Genomic DNA, 18,731 nt, shown 5'->3' on the forward strand with positions numbered 1-18,731 from the left:
TCACAATGGGTCAGAACTGAGTCAACGACACCTAAGAACAACAACAACAACAACAAATTAAATAGAGCATGAACTCATATATCCCTGTGATGGAGTATAAATGTGAAATTAGGGAACATCCCAAGATCGATTTCACTTTTGACACCAACTGAAGAGTCCAGGGGTCCTTAAGACCACCCTTAATTCTGACACCACCTGGAAGCTCATGGGTGTCCAAGAAGACTGTAAGTTTCAAAATTCACCAGAAGGACTCATAAAATTTATTGAAAACTGTTATGGTCACTTGCAGCTTTTCTTTTACAGTAAATATAGAGTAATACTAACCAAGGGAAGAGACATGTGGGACAGAGTCTGAGACGCTTTTATATACAAAATTTCTAGCTATCCTCAACCAGTGTTGCCACAGATAGCTCTAACTTTCCTAGAAACAACGTGTGACAAGATGCATGGAGTACTGCAAACCAGGGATGCTCACCAGAGCCTTAATATTTCAGACTTTTTACTGGGGTTCATTCATGCCAAGCTGGCTGCTGCTCACGTGGCTCGCCTCAGTTCTCTACACATCGAGCAGATACTGCAAGAACGACAGACCCAACATTAAACCACATTCTTAGATCACCCCGTGTTACTAAAAGACCCCAGGTAAATGACACTTTTATCAAGTAGGGTATTTTAAGGACTCAGCGATTGCCTCTTAGCAGCTGAGGGCAAAGGCTGGACTGCTCTTTGGGCAAAGGCAAATCCTCCATTGCACAATCAATGAATACATCCCTGATGGAGAGCAATTTGCTAATTTTTGTCAAAATTAAAAGTGCACATGTTCTTTGATGTTAATTTTTCACTTCTAGAATTTTATCCCATAGATGATATTCTGGTCTGTTACAAATTGTGTACAGGATTATTCACAAAGTAGCATTTTATAATACAGTAAAGAATGGAAAGCTAAATGCTTTAGCACATCTCAAATATGTAAATACTATGATGCTATTAATTATAAAAATGAGTAAAGTGAACCAAGGATTTCATTTCTAGATGTATACACCCCCCCCAGAGAAAATTATACACATGTACACACAAAAAACCCAAGAACACTTACAGTGACATTTATCATACTAGCAAACTAGTTGCTATCAAATCCTTACTAAAGGCAAACCCATGTGCCAGAGGAGAACGGCACTCCAGAGGGTTTTCAATAGCTGTGATTCTTTGGAAATAGATTACCAGGCCTTTCTTCCAAGGTTTGGGTTTTAGACAACACGTGTGTGTGTGTGTGTGTGTGTGTGTGTGTATGTGTGTGGGCTTCTGGGGAACTGCTTTCCTGCTCCCCTCATCTAACTCCTAGACCTATGAATATCTTGAAGGCAGGGTATAGTTTTCCATGGCCTCCCTCAGGGGCTGGAATGCAGTAGGTGCTGAGAAAATCTGCTGAGTGAGTAGACTGAGGATTTTCCCTGACCATCTAGATTTCATGGAAGTTTATTCTACTTTCAATACAGGTGATTTGTTAAATGTGTAACTGAGTGTACTTAGTTGTCTAAACTTGTGAGTCTTTGCATATAAACCAGGTCACAAACAACAAATTAAGGTCTATCAAACAAGGTGCCTTGCTTTCCTGGTCTTGCTCCTTGGACGCCTAGTTCTTCTTCTCTGCAGGATGTACCCACAGAGAGTAGCTGGTAACAAACTGGAAGGACCATCTTTCAGGGTCCAGCTACCCACCTCAAAGCTGTGATCCCTTGACTCACCCCAGCCCTCTCTTCCTTTTGAACCACCTGCTGCATCTTACAATTCCATCCATAGCACTGTCGGTTCTACTCTGCCTGCGCTCCTGTTTCATTGCACAACTTGGGGTGTGGAATATAAAGAAGTCTGGAGGAGAGGAGGGCCTGCATCACTTTAGGCTACTCCATCATAAATTAAGGTCAGGTTCTACCTGAAGATACTGACATGAACTCTTTCCGTTGCTACTTCTTTGACTTTATGAACAATTCCTGTCAATAGCTTTTGAAAAGTGCATTACTAGACAGCGTCAGGTTGGTACCTGACTTCGGTTCATCATTGCAACACCTGGGCACTTGGGACACCTAACTCTCCAAGGTCCCGCTGGTTTTGATACTGAGTGCCCGGGAGTGCTCGCCCATTACTGCTTGGGAGTTAAGGATACACAGAAGCGGTCCCTGAGGCCGCGCAAGGAATTCCTTTCAGGCCGAGGCCTGATGCAGGCAGAAGGGTTCGAGATGTTGAGTTGAAAGGGCGAGTTCCTGTACTGGCGCCGTCATTTGGTGGGGGGCGGGGGGGGGAGGGACAGCTATCGCCCGAGACCCTCCTCTCCTCTCGAATTTCCAGTGCATGCCCGTTAGGGGCTTAGGATAATCCGGCCTCCCGTCGCCCTTGGATCAGCCGGGTCCTGCGTTACCATCCCGCGGTGGTCGCTCCAGCGCTTTCTGAAGCCGTAAGGCGGAGGTTGGGCTCCCTGGACCCGCTGCCGCCATCTTGCCATTAGAGGTTTACCTTGGCAACCAGCAAAGCTCTATCCCATTGGCTCTCTGGTCGCGATGAGGTGTGGCCGCAAGCGGGGAGGCGGGGTGGGGTGGGGTGGGGCCTGACTTTGGGCGAATAGTAATCTCTGGAATGGATTATAAACGGCCCGGAGCAGGCGGAAGCAACTGCGCCTGTGCGGCGCGGAGCGTTTCCGGTTGCCGTCCCTTCCGCCCAGCGGCCGCCCTCCAACGGCCTCTTAGTCCGTATCGGAAACGGAAATGGTTGGAACTCTAGGCTCCGCCCCGCGGCCATCTTGGAGGCCCGGAGGCGGCGCCGCGGCGGACGGAGCGGAAGTGCTGGTAGCAGCGTCCCAAGCCGAGCGAAGCGCGGCGTGCCGCCTGCCCCGTTCTCTATCCCGTGGCCCTGACGGAAACCGTGGCTCGGCCGCGGCGGCGCTGCGAGGTGCCAGGCGGGGCCGGGGCGGGGCGGGCCGGCTTGGCTCGGTGGGCTGCGTGGCGGTGGGTGACCGGCCGGGCCGGCGCCGCCTCCTTCCGGGCTGTCAAGGCCGCGACCGACTGCCGGCGGGAAGGCAGAGGGCCCGGGAGGGTTGAGAGCACCTTCACCCCGCGCCGTTAGAGACCGGGGGGCGCCGCGGTGACCACGCCTCCGCCCTGTCCGCGCCGTTGCCTGTCCGCGCCGGTTCGGGGAGGGGACGGTCAAGTCCCAGGGTGGGGAGGGCGGCGTGGCCCGCCCGTGCTGGCAACTTTTTCCGTCCTACGCGTTGGCAGGTGCATCTCAGGAAAGCTGTCAGTTGCTCACCACCGAATTCTGGGAGAATCGGATAGCCGTGGAGATTTCTTCTCCCTGCCCCTGTAACCTTGTTAATGATCAGGGATTAGCTGTCGAATTTCAGTATTAAAACGTCATGATGAAATGACTGAACGGGCCAACGCGGAGTTAGTTAAATGGTTCCATACTACATATTGATAGTTTTTCAAATTAAGGTAATAAAACAATAAATCCTTCATTGGTTTTATCTGTTTATGGCCAAGCTGGCATAGTAAACGTTTGCTCGGGAGTGGGGTGGAAAGGTGGGGTCGGCTGGGGGGTTGCCTTCACTTTGAGCAATCCTCCGTGAGCACTTTGCTTTTTAACTGCAAGATAGGGATCAAAGTTTTCCCGAAGTGATATATTCTCAGTTGGATTGAGTTTGCAGTTCATAATGATGTGTAAAATGGAGTACTCCACAAAAATGAATAACAGATAATCCTTTAGGACGGTCCTGCCTGAGTCGCCCATTCCTTGGAGGGAGCGCTTCAGTTCAGGTCACCCCCAGGAGGGGAGGGGCTGAGGCTGGAATGTGGCGTGAGAAAGGAGTAGATAAGATCTGAAGGGTGTTCCAGGCCAGGAGACAGCACCCGAGGTATGAAGGTGGATGCCTCGGAACAGGTATCCTTGGCAGGCAGTTAGGGTGGTGGTGGTGGTTAGGGTTTGTTGTTGTTATGTGCAGTGGAGTCGGTACCGACTCATAGCGACCCTGTACAGGGTTTCCGAGGCTTTACGGTAGCAGAAAGCCTCATCTGTCTTCCACGGAACAGCTGCTAGTTTCGAACTGCTGACCTTGCGGTTTGCAGCCCGGTTCGTAACCACTACGCTAGGGTAGTGGGAAATAAATAGGAAGGCAGACACATCGTGCCAAGCAGTAGAGTTTGGCTTTCACCCATAGTAGGTTGCTGCCTACTGTTTTAGAAGTGGTTGAAAAAGGAATGAAAGCAATGGAGACTCTAGTTTTGCTAGAACTTCAAGTGTGTTTTAAAAGCTTCTACTTAGAATGGTTTTATCTTGCTTATACTTTTATTCTTGTGTGACTAAGCATAAAGCCGTTAAATTCAGCAGATGGGAACTTCTAAGTGGTAGGGCCCAGCAGTGAGTCAAACAACAGCTCCCTAATCTTAGGGAGCGTGCATTCTAGTAGGAAGTAGTAGAGATATAAACCAGAAAAAATGTCTGCATTGTTGCACTAAATAAAAATAGGGCGATATGACGTCAGGGATTGGGTGATGGGTCTGGAGGACTCCCTGGAGAGGTACCTTTAGATTGGGGAGAAGATTGCATCCAGAACAGCTGGTGAGGGCCAGCCCGGAGCCCGGATCTGGAACAAGTTGGACGTGTTTAGGAGCAGCCAGGAGGCCGGCACACCTACTGTGCCAGGCTACCAGTGCCAGCCTCATGCTGACTGCTTAGCCTGAGTTAGCCCAGTCTTCTGAAGAACCACTTGAGGAAGACACTAAAGGCCTTGGTGTCCCCATTTTACAGATTGGAATTCAAGGGGGTGTTAAGTAGCTCGCCCAGGTCATACCACTAGAAAGTGGCAGCGATGGACTGTCCGAGCAGCAGTTGGATTCCGAAGCTCACAGTCTGAATCAGGCTGCACTGTCTTGGGTAATATTGTATCCCCACAGGAGGTGAGTTCATCAAAATGGAAGGCCTCATTTTAACATGCATGTTCGGTTTGTCAGGTCATGCATTTCCGGTGGGCACTCCACACAATCCCTAGAGAACACAACTGAGAGAGTGAGAACAAATTTAAACACAGACAACTCTCTGGGGACACGCTTTGACAAGCTAGCCAGGTAGTTTTGTCCCAGCAGTGTTCTTAACACCTCAATTCAAGTAAAAGTGTTTAATGGTAAAGATTTTGGTCAGAAAATATACACTTAGAAGGAAGTAAATACGAGAAAGCTTCTAAGTAGAAAAGAAAACAGAAGAGGAACCAAAACCAAGTCCACTGCCATTGAGTTAGTTCTGACTCACAGCGACCCGGTATAGGGTTTCTGAGACTAAATCTTTACAGGAATGGAAAGCCTCGTCGTTCTCCCTCGGAGCAGCTGGTGGATTTGAACTGCTGACCTTATAGTTAGTAGTCCAGTGCTTACTCGAGGAATGTTAGTACTGAAGTGTTTCTGTTGGGCTGACTTTGGCCTGAATGGGGTGGCACTCTAGGTCAGTTGAATGAAAAAGTGCACGCCCACTTCCAAAGGGGCTGGGCTAGGCCAGGCACAGTAGTGAAGTCTTTGGTCTGCACTGCCTGAGAGAGAGCAAAGGGCGATTCTTTGTTTCCTCTGTGTGGTACCTGGCACTTGGCTCTGTCTACACTGGTGCATCCTGGAAGTGGAGTGTGGGGCCTCACTGACACTTTGAATGGGGACTCGGGATGTGTAGACGTGCCTGACCAAAGGTCTTCTATTGAAATCACCATGGAAAATCCATTCACGAGACCCAGGCTCCAGTCAGAGAGCTGGCTGACTTCATTCTAAGGTTTCTGCGATTCTTAGTGAGGGTTTTGAATAGGAAAGTGCTGGGCTCAAGCAGCCCAGGTTCAACTTCCAGTCCTATTGGCAACAGGTGGATGGGCCAGGCAGCACTTGAGCCTTGTTTGTCTCAGTTATGGCAACTATCAGACCAGTCAGTGCCTAACTGTGCACCACTTTACAGATGAGGAAACTGAGGCTGGCATGGTCAGAGGGTTTGCCATTGTTCTCAGGTATCAGCACAAGGCAACTTAAAACCCCATATGACAGTGGAGTCAGTCCCTGATCTCCGGCCTGCAGTCCCAGCAGGTGGCCCTGGGGGGGGCACTGTTCTTCTGGGGGAGACCCTGCTGACATGGAAGCTTTGCCCCAGCATCCTCACAAGCTTCAGGGCTGCTGGTGCCTCACCGTGAAGCAGGAGGGATGAGACCAAGGCAGTGCCTTTCCTGAGTGGGGAGTCCTGTGAATCCAGCCCACTCAGGACTCGGTGACCACCTTCTGCCCAGTGGAGGGAGCCCCCTCGGAAGCAGGGCTGCTGGGCAGCAGTTTGGGCAGGTGCCCAAGCCATCTAGGTGTGCCTGCCTCTCTCAGTTATGTGGACGTGAAGTGAGAGAAGGTGTAAGAAGTTCTGCACCTGGGCCCTCACAGGTGAATTCTCAGAGAATCACAGTGGCCAGTGGGAATGTTTAGAGCAGCTAGGATTACCTCTGTTTTGCAGACAGGACGCTGGGACACAGATAAACTGACTACCGAGAGCTATGTGCTGCTTTCCTGTGGACTGTGAAGGGTTAAATTCCTGTATAGAGCACATAGCTTAACCTTGAAGGAAAATATTTTAAAACATTGCTGTTTTTAATTGGAGTGTGTGGGTAGAGCAAGCGGTTAATGTGCTCAGCTGCTAACCGAAACATTGGAGGTTTGAGTCCACCCTTGGAAGAAAGGCCTGGTGATCTCTCATTGAAGCTTGGTCACTGCAGACCCAGTGGAGCACAGTTCTACTCCGACACACATGGGGTGGCCATGAGTCAGGGTCAGCTGGATGGTAATGGTTCTTCTTAACCCACACACTCTAAATACTAGTATCTGTGATGCGGAGCAACAGCAGCTCCAGGGGCTCCCAGATGGCAGAGGAGAACAGCTAGCATGTAAACAGGGACATGCAGTACATGCTGTGGCAGAGCCCAGAGGGGGTGAGTGCTCACCCTACTCTACTAAAGATAGAGGGACTGGGGAGAAAGGGGTGCAGGTGGGAGGTGGGGCAGGCATTCCCAACAGGCCAGGAGCCCAGTGCATCGGGCCCACAGAGCACTTATAAGACAGAGCTGGGCATTGCGGCTAAGGGCAGTGTTCAGATCGGGAAGCCCAGTTGCCCTGTGTAGGAGTTTGGCCCTTACCTGTGAAGGCAGTGGGGCGTGGAAGGACTTTGCGCAGAGTAACGGCACCTGTGTGGAGGCGCCATGGCATGAGGGAGCTGCCCTTGTCCTGGTTGTATGAGTAGAGGACACAGCTGTGACTGTTGGCAGTTTCTTAGCTTGGGTTATGGGTGGGGAATGTTCCTGAGAGGAGGAGACCTGCTTGTCCCGAGGGTCTGGGTGGGATGTGCTTACAGCCTGGGTAGCAGCCCCGCTCAGGCCTCAGGGGGCATGTGAGGACTGGCCAGGGAAGGTGGGGGTGGTCTTTGTATGCTTGTCTAGAGCAGTTCTAGGACTGAGAGTGGGAGCCCATGTGTCACTGAGGTGGCTGGGACGATGGCCCAGTACTGCTCATGGTGTGTGCACTCTGCTCTTCTTGAACAGGCCATAGCGAGCACACACACACACACACACACACACACAGAGGGCAGAGAAGTGGCGTGGACACGCTGGTCCTCAGCTGACAAACTGAAGAAACAGCTTGGCAGTACTGATACAGTTGGTCTGCTTTCCAAATTCTGGGATGCTTTGCTTGAATATAAAAGTACTCTGTTTTTCCTCACAGTTACAGAATGTCCGAAGGGGACAGTGTTGGCGATTCCGTCCATGGGAAGCCGTCTGTGGTGTACAGGTTTTTCACAAGACTTGGACAGGTGGGTGTTTATAGGTGACCTGTGTCAATAATGTCTGTTTAGAAAGAGACGTTTTACTGTTGACTGCTGAGACATTTGCTGAATTATACCAGTGTGCCCATGCTCCCAGCAGACTTAATCTTACACAGAGACCATCAGGAGAGGCCTCTCCTTCCTTGGGTTTGCTGTAAGACCAGGTAGAAAAGTGGTCAGATTTAGGGCCACATTCTGTCTTTGCCTCCTGGTCATTGATTTGCTCTTTATAGTCTTTAAGACTAGAAAGCCCACACCTAGCTCGTGGGTGGTGGGGGCCCGGGTGGCAGCTGCACTGCTCATCGGGTGTGAAGGAGTGTGGGTGTGTGCCGGCCCGATTGTGCATTGTGAGGTGGCTGTGTCCCATGGCGGCCTTGAGGCTAATGCTCCAGGACAGGGTGGCTCCCTTGCACTGCTCTCTCTTCCCTGCTGCCCACAAATGCCACCCATTTCTGGAAGGCACCGAGACGTGACCGTCATCTTCCTCGGGGGTGGGAGCTGTCCTGGTCCCACTGTTAGTCTGCATTTCAGTCCCAGAAGGAGAGTCTTAATTCAGCCAATGGAGTCATGTGCTGATGTTTGGACTCAAACTGAAAACACTGATATTTAATTAAAATTTGGAAAAGGATTGCTGTCTGTCAGAGCTAGGTGGTGGGTGAGTGTGAGTTCATGTAATCTCTTTTATGAATGTCTGAAACTTTTCATCATTAAAGTGACAGACACACATTGAGGAGTCATTCCCTTGGAACACTTGGCTGCCACGTCAGTGTCTGTCCTGCTTGGGGCTTTGCTGCCGCGAGGTCCTGGCTGTGAGCAGAGGTAGTGACAGTGCCCAGGGACTAGGGAAGAGGGAGCTTGGAACATCCACATAAAGCAAGCTTTGCCTTTTCCCCATGGTGAGCCATCTCTGACGATGGAGTGTTTAGCTGCTTCGTGATCTGCTTTTGATTAAGAGATGGACCTTCCTCAGGAATGACGGCAAATGCATTTTGGGTAATTACAAAGTTGTAGTGAGTGCCTTGTGTCAGTGGATGGATCGAAGACACAGCATACACACACACACCGTGTATGTGCGCATGTGTGATCTCTTGCTGGTTTGGTTAGTTCCTTTTAGAATGGAAAGCAAGCAGGGACACTGGTTCCTCACACAGTGTGGTTGGAGCAGAAGGAGGAGCGGTGTCTGTGTAACGGATTGAACTTGTGTCTCTAGATCTATCAGTCCTGGCTGGACAAGTCTACCCCTTACACAGCAGTGCGATGGGTTGTGACGCTGGGGCTGAGCTTCGTCTACATGATCAGAGTTTACTTATTACAGGTAGGTGCTCTGTGCTGTCTTGTCTCCAAGTGGGGGGTTTTCTGGGACATTGTGGAGCCTTTTCAAGGTCACAGGTAGAGCACACATGAGGCACTGAATCACCTGAGTGACAGATTTTGCTCAGCTGTGCCAGTGAGCACCCTTCTCAGACTTTCCTGTTGTGTTGGTTTATTACCTGGCTGAGAAATACTTACCTGAGCTCCTGGTTTCTAAGAGCACACCCTTAAGACACATCCTTTATAGACTTTGAGAGTCATTTGTGTCCTATTTTTCATGATGTCTAAAGGAAGGACGATTAAAAGCCTTGTCCGGAGTTTTCCTCTCTGGCAGGGGTGCTCTGTCATCTAACAACAACCCACCTTCCTAATACTTACCAGGATTGGGGCAGACATCAGCCCGTCGGTTGACACTAGTGTGTGTCCAGTGCTATGGGAAATTCTTGTGGCAGAGTCACTCCTGGGAGTGTATCTCCTGTGATTTGGGGTGACGGGGGCTGGAGGGGGTAGGGGTGGGGGCACACTCTAGTTTCCTAGTATGGGAGTCAGTCTGTACAGGGCATCAGGAGTAATATTGAATAGGTGCCATTAAAATTATTTTTTAAATAGGAATTTGGTCTATTCTCCAACAGAAAGATTGACCTAGAACCCTTAATTTGGTCAGGGCAGGGGTGCAGTATACACAGGGTTGTTTTGCTATAATCTAACCTGGTGTGGCGCTATGGGGTATTAGCTTTAGCAACAAATTTGCTCATACCAGTGATGCTTAGCACAGGTCCTGCTTCAAGTGGGTATGTTTGCCCAAAGCAGGTCCTGAACCTGCGTGCACATCAGAACCTCTTGGGTGCTCTGGACTGCCCAGTGTGGAGGTGGGCCCCAGGGTGGAGCCTGGGTCTGTCTTTTGAAGCCACCCCTTTTCAGGTGCCCCCCTTTGGTCATGCTTGGTGGCTTCTGGTATTATGTGCTCTTGACCAGGAACCTCAGAAAGAAACTGCCGTTATGGAAGCCTATCATACTTCTCCGTCGTGTTGGGTTCATCTTTAAGTCCAGTAAAAATGAAGTTGGAGTCCTGGTGTGGCCCTGTAGGATAAGCACTGGACTACTAACCACAAGGTCGAAAGGTCAAACTCTCCAGCTGCTCCTTGGAAACCCTGTTCAGAGTTGCTATGAGATGGCACTTAACAACAAAGTGGAGCTGAGAGTTAGCAGTGTGTTAGCACACTGTGTTAACACCTGGTGGGTGGGTGGTGAAAGCCGGCTGCTAACCTGTGCTCCCTTCTCTTTCAGGGCTGGTACATCGTGACCTACGCCTTGGGAATCTACCACCTAAACCTTTTCATAGCTTTTCTTTCTCCAAAAGTGGATCCCTCCTTAATGGAAGATTCAGGTAGACCAGCTCTGCTCTGTTTGTTCCTGGCTGGTTGGGTTTTTGTATACACAGCAGAAATGTTTTCTCTAGAAGCCTTTGAAATAGAAACTTTTGAAACTGTTTAAGATGTACTTACAGTGTTTGGTGATGAGGATAGATGTGTTTGTAGACTAATCTGTTACTTTTTTAAGGGGGATGCCTGGCTGTTCCAAGGGCAGTGCATATTGACTTCTAACAGCCTTGTGAGTTGGGCATTATGTGCTGTTGCCCCCATTGCAGATGAGAACACTGAGGCACATAGCAATTAGTAGCTGCCCAGGTCACTTGGCAGAGCAGTAGTCTGGATCCGGAGCCCTTGCCCCGCTCTCCTTCCTGGGTAGCTCACCTGTCTGTATACCTGTGAGGCAGGTACCTCTGGCTCTGGCCCCCGGGCTCTGGTTGAGGGCAGGGGCTCTGTGTCCAAGGATGATGAACTGGCATGTTCTCAGCACATTTCTGTTCCTGCCTGTGAGGTGGGGGTGGGCAGTGGCTCAGGGCACTGCTGGGAAGCCTGACCAGGCCTCTGCCAGGAGAGCGGTGTGGAGATGACCTCTGACCTCTAACTTCCCTGGGAGTGAGGGGATCAATACCAATAGCCTAAGGGTGACTGTTATGAGGTGGGGGTCAGACTTATCTCCTCCCTCCAGCCTTTTTACCAGTTTGGACACTAGCTGTCCCTCCTGAGGCCCTCTCTACTGTGCTGGCTTCAAGAATTCATTGCAGCAGCCACACTCAGCCCACAGTTACAGGGTTTATCAGGGAAGTAATCGCTTACAGTTCAGGAGGCTGTTCTTCAGTCAGGCTAGCCACTTCCTAGCTCTGCTCCAGCAAGTGTTAACAAAGCTCTTCAGTTCCGCCAGTAAGTCCCCAGAGAACTCCAACTGCCAGCAACCTCAGCCTGAAGATGTTCAGCTCTCGTGTGTGTTGGTGAGCCTAGCTCTGCCAGTAAGCCTCCTGCCCAGAGGCACTTAGCTTTCTTGGTCTGTGGGCCAGGGAGCCCACTGAGCCATCTCCTGCTGGCCTCCTGGTTCTCCCTCTGCTGCTGCTGCTTACTACTCCTGCATTACAGCCTCCTGAGTCTGGGAGGCGCTCAGCACAGGGACCCTGGATCCCGAGGCTATGCCCTACACCTAGCTCCTTTCTTAGTTGTAGTAAGATTCTCCCTTGCTTTCTGGTGGTTGTGAGCTTTTCTCTTTAAAGCCTGTTGGGTTGGCAAAACTGACCAATCCCTTCATTGTGAAGTACTGTAGAGTCAATTGCGACCCTGTATAGGATTTCTGAAGGAGCTCTGGTAGCGTAGTGGTTACGAATCGGGCTGCGAACCACAAGGTCAGCAGTTTGAAACTACCAGCTGTTCCACGGGAGAAAGATGAGACTTTCTGCTCCCATAAAGATTTATAGCCTTGGAAACCCTGTACAGGGTCACTGTGAGTTGGAACAGACTCCACAGCATATAACAGCAACATAGGGTTTCTGAGGAGCGGATGGTGAGCTTGAACTGCCGTCCTTGTGGTTCAAACTGACTTTGCAGTCCAGCGCATTAACTCACAGCACCATGCCAATCCCTTCATTAAGGTTCCATATATTTTGGAGCCCTGATGTGACTCTGTAGGTTAATGCTCTGGATTGCAAAGTCAGTTTGAACTGCAAAGTTTGCAGTTCAAGTTCAGCAGCCGCTCCTTGGAAACCCTATACAGGGTTGCTATGGGGCAGAATTGCCTTGATGATACTTAACAACCACAACAATATCTATTTACATGACCCTACCCCCAGAGTTCCATGTACCTTATTTACATCAGCAACACACTATCCAGTCCCCTTAACAACCTGCTATATGCAGATGATACAACCTTGCTGAAAGTGTAGAGGACTTGAAGCATTCACTGATGAAGATCAAAGAGCACAGCCTTCGGTATGGATTGCATCTCAATGTCAAGAAAACAAAAATCCTCACCACTGGACCAATAAACAACGTTCTTATCAATGGAGAAAAGATTGAAGTTGTCAAGGACTTCATTCTTCTTGGATCAACTGTCAACACTCGTGGAAGCAGCAGTCAAGAGATCAGACGACGTATTGCATTAGGCAAATCTGCTGCACAGGAACTTTTGAAAGTATTGAAGAGCAAAGATGTCAGCTTGAGGACTAAGGTGCACCTAACCCAAGCCATGGTATTTTCAGTAACTTCATATGGATGCGAAAGCTGGGCAGTGAATAAGGAAGATCGTAGAAGAATTGATGCCTTTGAATTTGGTGTTGGAGGAGAATACTAAAAGTGCCATGGGCTGCCAAAAGAACCAATAGATCTGTTTTGGAAGAAGTGCAGCCAGAGTGCTCCTTGGAGGCCAGGATGGCTAAGCTTCGTCTCTCCTACTTTGGACATATTGTCAGGAGGGAACAGTCACTGGAGAAGGATGTCATGCTGGGTAAGATGGAGGGTCAGAGATAAAGAGGAAGACCCCCAGCGAGATGGATCAGCCAGGTGGCATCATTGATGGACTCAAGTGTGGCAGCGGTAGTGAGGTTGGCCCAGGATTGGACATTGTTTCATTCTGCTGTGCATGGGGTCGCTATGAGTTGGTTCCAACTCGATGGCACCTGACAACAACAACGATCCAGTCCCCTTGGTGGGTTCATAAGCACTTTATTGACATATTCCCACCCAGTCATTTGGTGGGAATTATAAAGACTGTATCTTGTTGTTAAGTGTCCTAGAGTCGATCTGACTCAGTGACCCTGTATAGGGTTTCTGAGGAGCAGCTGGTGAGTTTGAACCACCGACCTTGTGGTTGAAACTGACCTTGCGGTCCAGTGCTTTAGCCCACAGTGCCAGCAGAGGAAAACGAGTTCTCTGCACAGGATGTCTTCTTGAGACTGTTTTCAGATTGTGTGGTGTTTCTCGAGAATGCTTAATGAAAATAGTAAAGGAAACCTAGCCAAACTCTTCCACTGCGTATTGCCAGTAGGGGAAATTAGAAAATAATTAAGAGACCCTTTTAGTTGGCTGTGGTTTTCTCAGCAGTCCCTGGGAGAGATCACCTGTCCCAGGTAAAAGGAGCACCAAGGGACCAAACTACCTGCTGGTCACAACCCTGTGGGTACCCTTTGCTGTGTGTTTTCTGTAACTGTCTGTTCCTGTTGTCTTTCCGTACCTCTATGCAGTGCGCTTGATGCATGTCTGACATATGTTGCTTTCTCTTTTTTATGCAGTTATGTAAAATGTAGAGTTCTTTTGAAAACGAGGTTCTGTTGGGACTCTCTACAACAGTGAACCATCTAGTGATGGTAATTTGCTAAAGCTACAGAAATCCGCCTTTCCACAGATTAGGGCTGCTTTTGAAACGTCCTAGGACAGAGTGATGAGAGTAGTCACAGAGGGCCAGGGACAGAGCAGGCCTATCTCAGACACTGTGCTGTCTTTCAGATGACGGTCCTTCCTTGCCCACCAAGCAGAATGAGGAGTTCCGGCCATTCATCCGAAGGCTGCCAGAGTTCAAATTTTGGTGAGTTCACTCTTACAAGACTGTGAGAACGAATTTGTACTCACGTGCAGCTGAAATGACTGGCTTGTATTTTGGTTACCAGCAATTTAGACTTCTCAAAGGAATGGGAATTCTGTGGCAGTTTGCGTGTTTTTCTCTTTTTAAACACACCCACGTGTCCAGGATGCTAGGCCAGGCCAGGCATGCACGGGTGACTTGGTTCCAAGTTCATAGCACTACGCTGGCACACGTGGTTATTTCCCAAGGGTCACCAGGTACCTCACAAATCCTGGCCTCAGCCACTCCCCCTCCTCCCCTTGGGCCCCTCTCCTCTTGTCTGCAGACTGGCCTGCTTGCTCCACTGCTTGTATAGCACCTCACTGCTGTTGCCAGCTGGGTCAGCCTAGCTTTCTCAAGGGGCCTTGGGCTCAACCATGCTATAGCTCATCCGTGAGCAGTCACCCCCAGCGAGCCCCATGTCTGCAGACAGCTGCTCAGCACAACTGCAAGAGGGTCTCTTGTTGGAAGTGCTTGGCTCTGGGGAAGAAGGGGCTGGAAATAGCTTCATTCTGCAGATGCCAGCCAGTGGTAGCATTTGTACCGATGTTGAAACGCTGGTGAGTTTGACAGGTGGAAAAAGTTGAGTGGAACCTGTAGGCCAAGGACATGCATACAGACTGCCTGTCTGTCCTTTGTCCGCCACCCACTGGAAGAAGATCATAGGCTCCACAACTCCTGTCTTATCTATGCATCCCTAGACCCCAGTGCACAGTGGGAGCTGGACTGTTACTCAGTCAGGAGACTGGAATCACTTGAGTTCCCTTGGAAGCTGCCTGTCTGACATTGGCACTTCCTACACTGTGTTTGGAGGAAGGTGCTTGGAGGTCTTTGAGGAAGGGATATTACATGCTAGAGCACATTTGAGGTGGGAGCTGGAGGTTAGGAGTGGGATTTTGAGGAGAGGGAGTGGAAAGTGGGTACGTGAGGCACCCAGGGTTAGCCTGCGGAGGAGTCTGGATTGTTCGGGAGGAGAGGAGAGCCATGGCGGGTTTTGTTGGTGGTGAGGTGTTTTAGGCAGAGTCGGCAGCAGGATGGAGAGGTGGGGTGGTGACCCGTGGCTGCAGTGTAAGCAGATCTCAGAATTCCGAGGGCAGCAGCCTGCACGAATGTCCTAGTTCTTGCTCAGGTGTGCACACTATGCATCAGTTCTAGACCTTGAGACGTGGTGTTGGATCAGCGGTTTATGAGGTTTTGTGGCTCCTGAGTTGTACTGTGGGGACACTGACCAGCGCCACCAGGGGGCTGGGCAACCTTGCCTCCTTTCGTCCAGTGCAGACTAGCCTGGTGGTGGGGTCAGGGTCACAATAGAGCTGGTGCTAAGCTGCTTCCTGTGTGGGCGCTTCATGACCATCTGTGGATCCTGACAGCTCATCCTGTGTAGAACACGTGTGTCCTGGAGAAAACGTGTAGCCTCCTTTCTGGCTGTTTGTATTTGTGGGCCCATGCAGGGCAGCTGTGGAAGCCAGGTCATGGTCTGCAGCCGAGGCAGGCTTGTGGACCGTGCTAACTTGCCCCTCTTGTCACAGGCACGCAGCCACCAAAGGCATCCTGGTGGCTATGTTCTGCACGTTCTTTGATGCATTCAATGTGCCAGTGTTCTGGCCCATCCTGGTGATGTACTTCATCATGCTCTTCTGCATCACAATGAAGAGGCAGATAAAGGTAAGTTGGGGTGCACCAGAGTGGGGCGGCAGCAAGTGCTCCTACTAGCTCAAGAGTGGTCCGGTCACTGCTCAGAGGCGGCGGTGCTGGGGCTGTGAGGTGCTTTAGGGTGAGGGCGAGTAACTTCAGGACCCACCTGGTGCTCGCAGAGCATGTGGGAAGGACCGCTTACTGTGTCCTGGTCAGGCCGTTAGCAGCAGCAGTCTCGGGTAGTGTCACTGTCCACGTGAAGGACTCTGAAGTGTCTGACAGCTGGTTATGAACGTCCTAGTTCTTGCTCAGGTGTGCACACTATGTGTCAGTTCTAGACCTTGAGACCTTGGTATTGGCTCAGCAGTTTATGAGATTCTGTGGCTCCTGAGTTGTACTGTGGGACAGTGACCAGGGCCACCAGGGGGCTGGGCAACCTTGCCTCCTTTCGTCCAGTGCTCTAGGCCATCCCACATCTACTGTTCCCAACCCACTGTCTGTCCTTCCCACGTCGGAGGGTCTTTAAATAGCTCCCATTATCTAGAATACTAAAAAATTATTTAGAATACTAAAAGTTCCATGGGCTGCCAAAAGAACTAATAGATCCGTTTTGGAAGAAGTGCAGCCAGAGTGTTCCCTAGAGGCCAAGATGGCCAAACTTCGTCTCTCATATTTTGGACATATTGTCAGGAGGGAATAGTCACTGGAGAAGGATATCATGTTTGGTAAGATGGAGAGTTGGAGAAAAAGAGGAAGACCCCCAATGAGATGGATTGGCCAGGTGGCAGCATCGATGGGCTCAAGCGTGGCAACAGTAGTGAAGTTGGCCCAGGATCGGCCATTGTTTTGTTCTGCTGTGCATATGGTCACTATGAGTCGGTGCTGACTCGATGGCACTTAACAACAACATCTAGACTTTAATGATGCACAATGGGCCTGCCCAGTGTGGGTGACCTCGGAGTGGGGCAGCAAGTCCTTCTGTCACTCACCTGTTAAGAGAGAAAAGTGTTGCGGTGGGGCCCTTTGACAGTTTAGGCTTTGGAAAATGGATTCTTTCAGCAGTGTATCAAAAGGTCTCACGTTTGTTTGTTTTATTTTCCCAGCACATGATAAAGTACCGGTATATCCCATTCACACACGGCAAGAGGAAATACAAAGGCAAGGAGGATATGGGAAAGACGTTTGCTAGTTAAAGCTGGACTGAATCCATCACTCATATCTTGAGAACGATTTTGAGCCATTGTAACAAGGCCTTTTCTTCACATAAAGTAGTTGATTATGAGGGAGTCGAATTTTCTTTTTAAAAAGGAGCTTCAATTCATTTGTAACAGAGATAGCAGGTTCTGGAAGAAACTGGCATTTAAACTAAATTGCATCGATTTATTTTTCAGCGATGTTCAAGTGTTTCACACTGGTGGAACCCTAGTGAGGCCGAGCTTGGGAGACGGTCTGCGAGGGGGCTGGCAGGTGGGAGGGGTGACCTCACCGCAGTCCTGGGTGCCCTCAAGGCTGTGAGTATAGGGGGCAGTGAGGCCTGTGTGAAGGGACCCACACACTTCAAGACACCTGTGGGTGGTGTTTGCATGCTGCAGGCCACACCAGATCTTTGCGCAGGAGTGATGCTCGCCTGATGCCGCCTGTCTGTCTGGAAGAGCCTCACAACTTAAAGGTGACCTCCAGTAACTGTGGGTTTCATGCCAGTTTCCTAATCCCCTCCATCATGACGGCTCAAAACTCTGTTCTACCACCGTGATTGCATCTGAAGGCCTCAAGTGACAAATACAGATATTATATTTTAATCATTTGAGATTATTTTGACATATTTCTTTAATATGTAAAGAGTTGTTTTGTTTTTTGATTAATTTAAACTTGTTTTCACACAACAGCCCCTTTAAGGAAACAACAAAACCAGTGCCATCAGACTGGTTCTGTGAGTTTTAACAAAACACAGCTTCTCGTTTTCTATGGGGGAAGCTAGAACTCTGACCTGCATGTCAACTTTTTCATGTGATAAAAACGCAAACTCTTAAAACCTTTTACTAAGTGACTTTTTAATCCAACTTTATTAAAGACAGTGTCCCCTTTCCTGTGTTAGTCTCTCTCTGAAACCCAGCTCCCAGCACCATCATTGCCGGTGACAGAAGAGGTGGGAAACGTGCGTCTCCACAGGGCCTCACACCGGGTGCAATCTACCAGACTTCCATCTTTCAGACATTGGACGTGCAATGCCTGGATCTTCCTGAGAGGCTGCTGTCTGGATTGAGCTCTTGCTTTCCAGGGGCACTTTGTATACCTGCCCCTGTAGATAAGGCTTTCAGCTGAAATGACATGCCACAATGCAGTCCTGAGGATGATCACAATTAGGGTAGTTTTGCTTTCAGAGTAGCTTAGAAGTACCTCAATTGGCCAGTTCTCCCAGTAAATGTTCAGGCATCAGTGTGGACTTGAGTGACTGGCCATGAGGTAAGGGCTGCCGTCGGTGGTGGGAAGCAGCCCTCAGAACTCAGTCCTAGTGCCCCGTCTGGACACTGCTGCTCAGTGTGGCTGCAGGTGGCGGTGGCCTGTCTCAGTACGCTGGCCTGTATTAATTGAGGAGCGTGGATCATCTTCGTTCCTCCACAGTTGGGTCTTGCCCAATTATAAACGAGGACTGGCTGATGATGGAAGTCTTGTTTAAAGTGGTGCTGCTAACTGGGCTTGGAGTTCACCCAATGTTCCATAAAGTGAGTTTATTAGCTGGGGAAGGAGCTGTTAGCTGGTAGGTAGTAGGTTTAAGTGTCATAGAGTTGGTTCTAACTCAGTGACCCTGTATACGGTTTCCAAGGAGCAGCTGGTGGGTTTGAACTGCCAACCTTGGGATTTAAGCAGTTCATTGCTGATCTTACAGTACCACATCAACAGTCCACGGTTAGGTGTTAAGAAAACAAAACGTCCCTCAAGCTGGCTGTGCTGGCCTTGGGCAGGAGCTG

General features: G+C 49.8%; 2 protein-coding genes across 2 annotated transcripts in view; one reads left to right on the forward strand and one right to left on the reverse strand.

Moving 5' to 3' along the window:
- Positions 1-2,492, reverse strand: part of MORN1 (MORN repeat containing 1) — a 112,384-nt gene extending 109,892 nt beyond the window's left edge. Inside the window, exon 1 of the mRNA XM_006871778.1 lies at positions 2,417-2,492. Within this exon, the coding sequence (XP_006871840.1) occupies positions 2,417-2,492 (76 nt within the window). The remainder of the gene's footprint in view (positions 1-2,416) is intronic.
- Positions 2,493-2,831: 339 nt separating this feature from the next.
- RER1 (retention in endoplasmic reticulum sorting receptor 1) lies at positions 2,832-18,350 on the forward strand. The gene is given in 8 exon segments (XM_006871779.1): positions 2,832-2,943; positions 7,770-7,857; positions 9,080-9,184; positions 10,468-10,567; positions 14,013-14,091; positions 15,657-15,792; positions 16,866-17,004; positions 18,313-18,350. Coding segments are annotated over 7 exon segments (678 nt in total). The 5' UTR covers positions 2,832-2,943; positions 7,770-7,776.
- The last annotated feature ends 381 nt before the right edge of the window (positions 18,351-18,731 follow it).

This window comes from Chrysochloris asiatica, unplaced genomic scaffold, assembly GCF_000296735.1.
Source record: "Chrysochloris asiatica unplaced genomic scaffold, ChrAsi1.0 scaffold00173, whole genome shotgun sequence".
In the NCBI taxonomy this organism is placed as follows: domain Eukaryota; kingdom Metazoa; phylum Chordata; class Mammalia; order Afrosoricida; family Chrysochloridae; genus Chrysochloris; species Chrysochloris asiatica.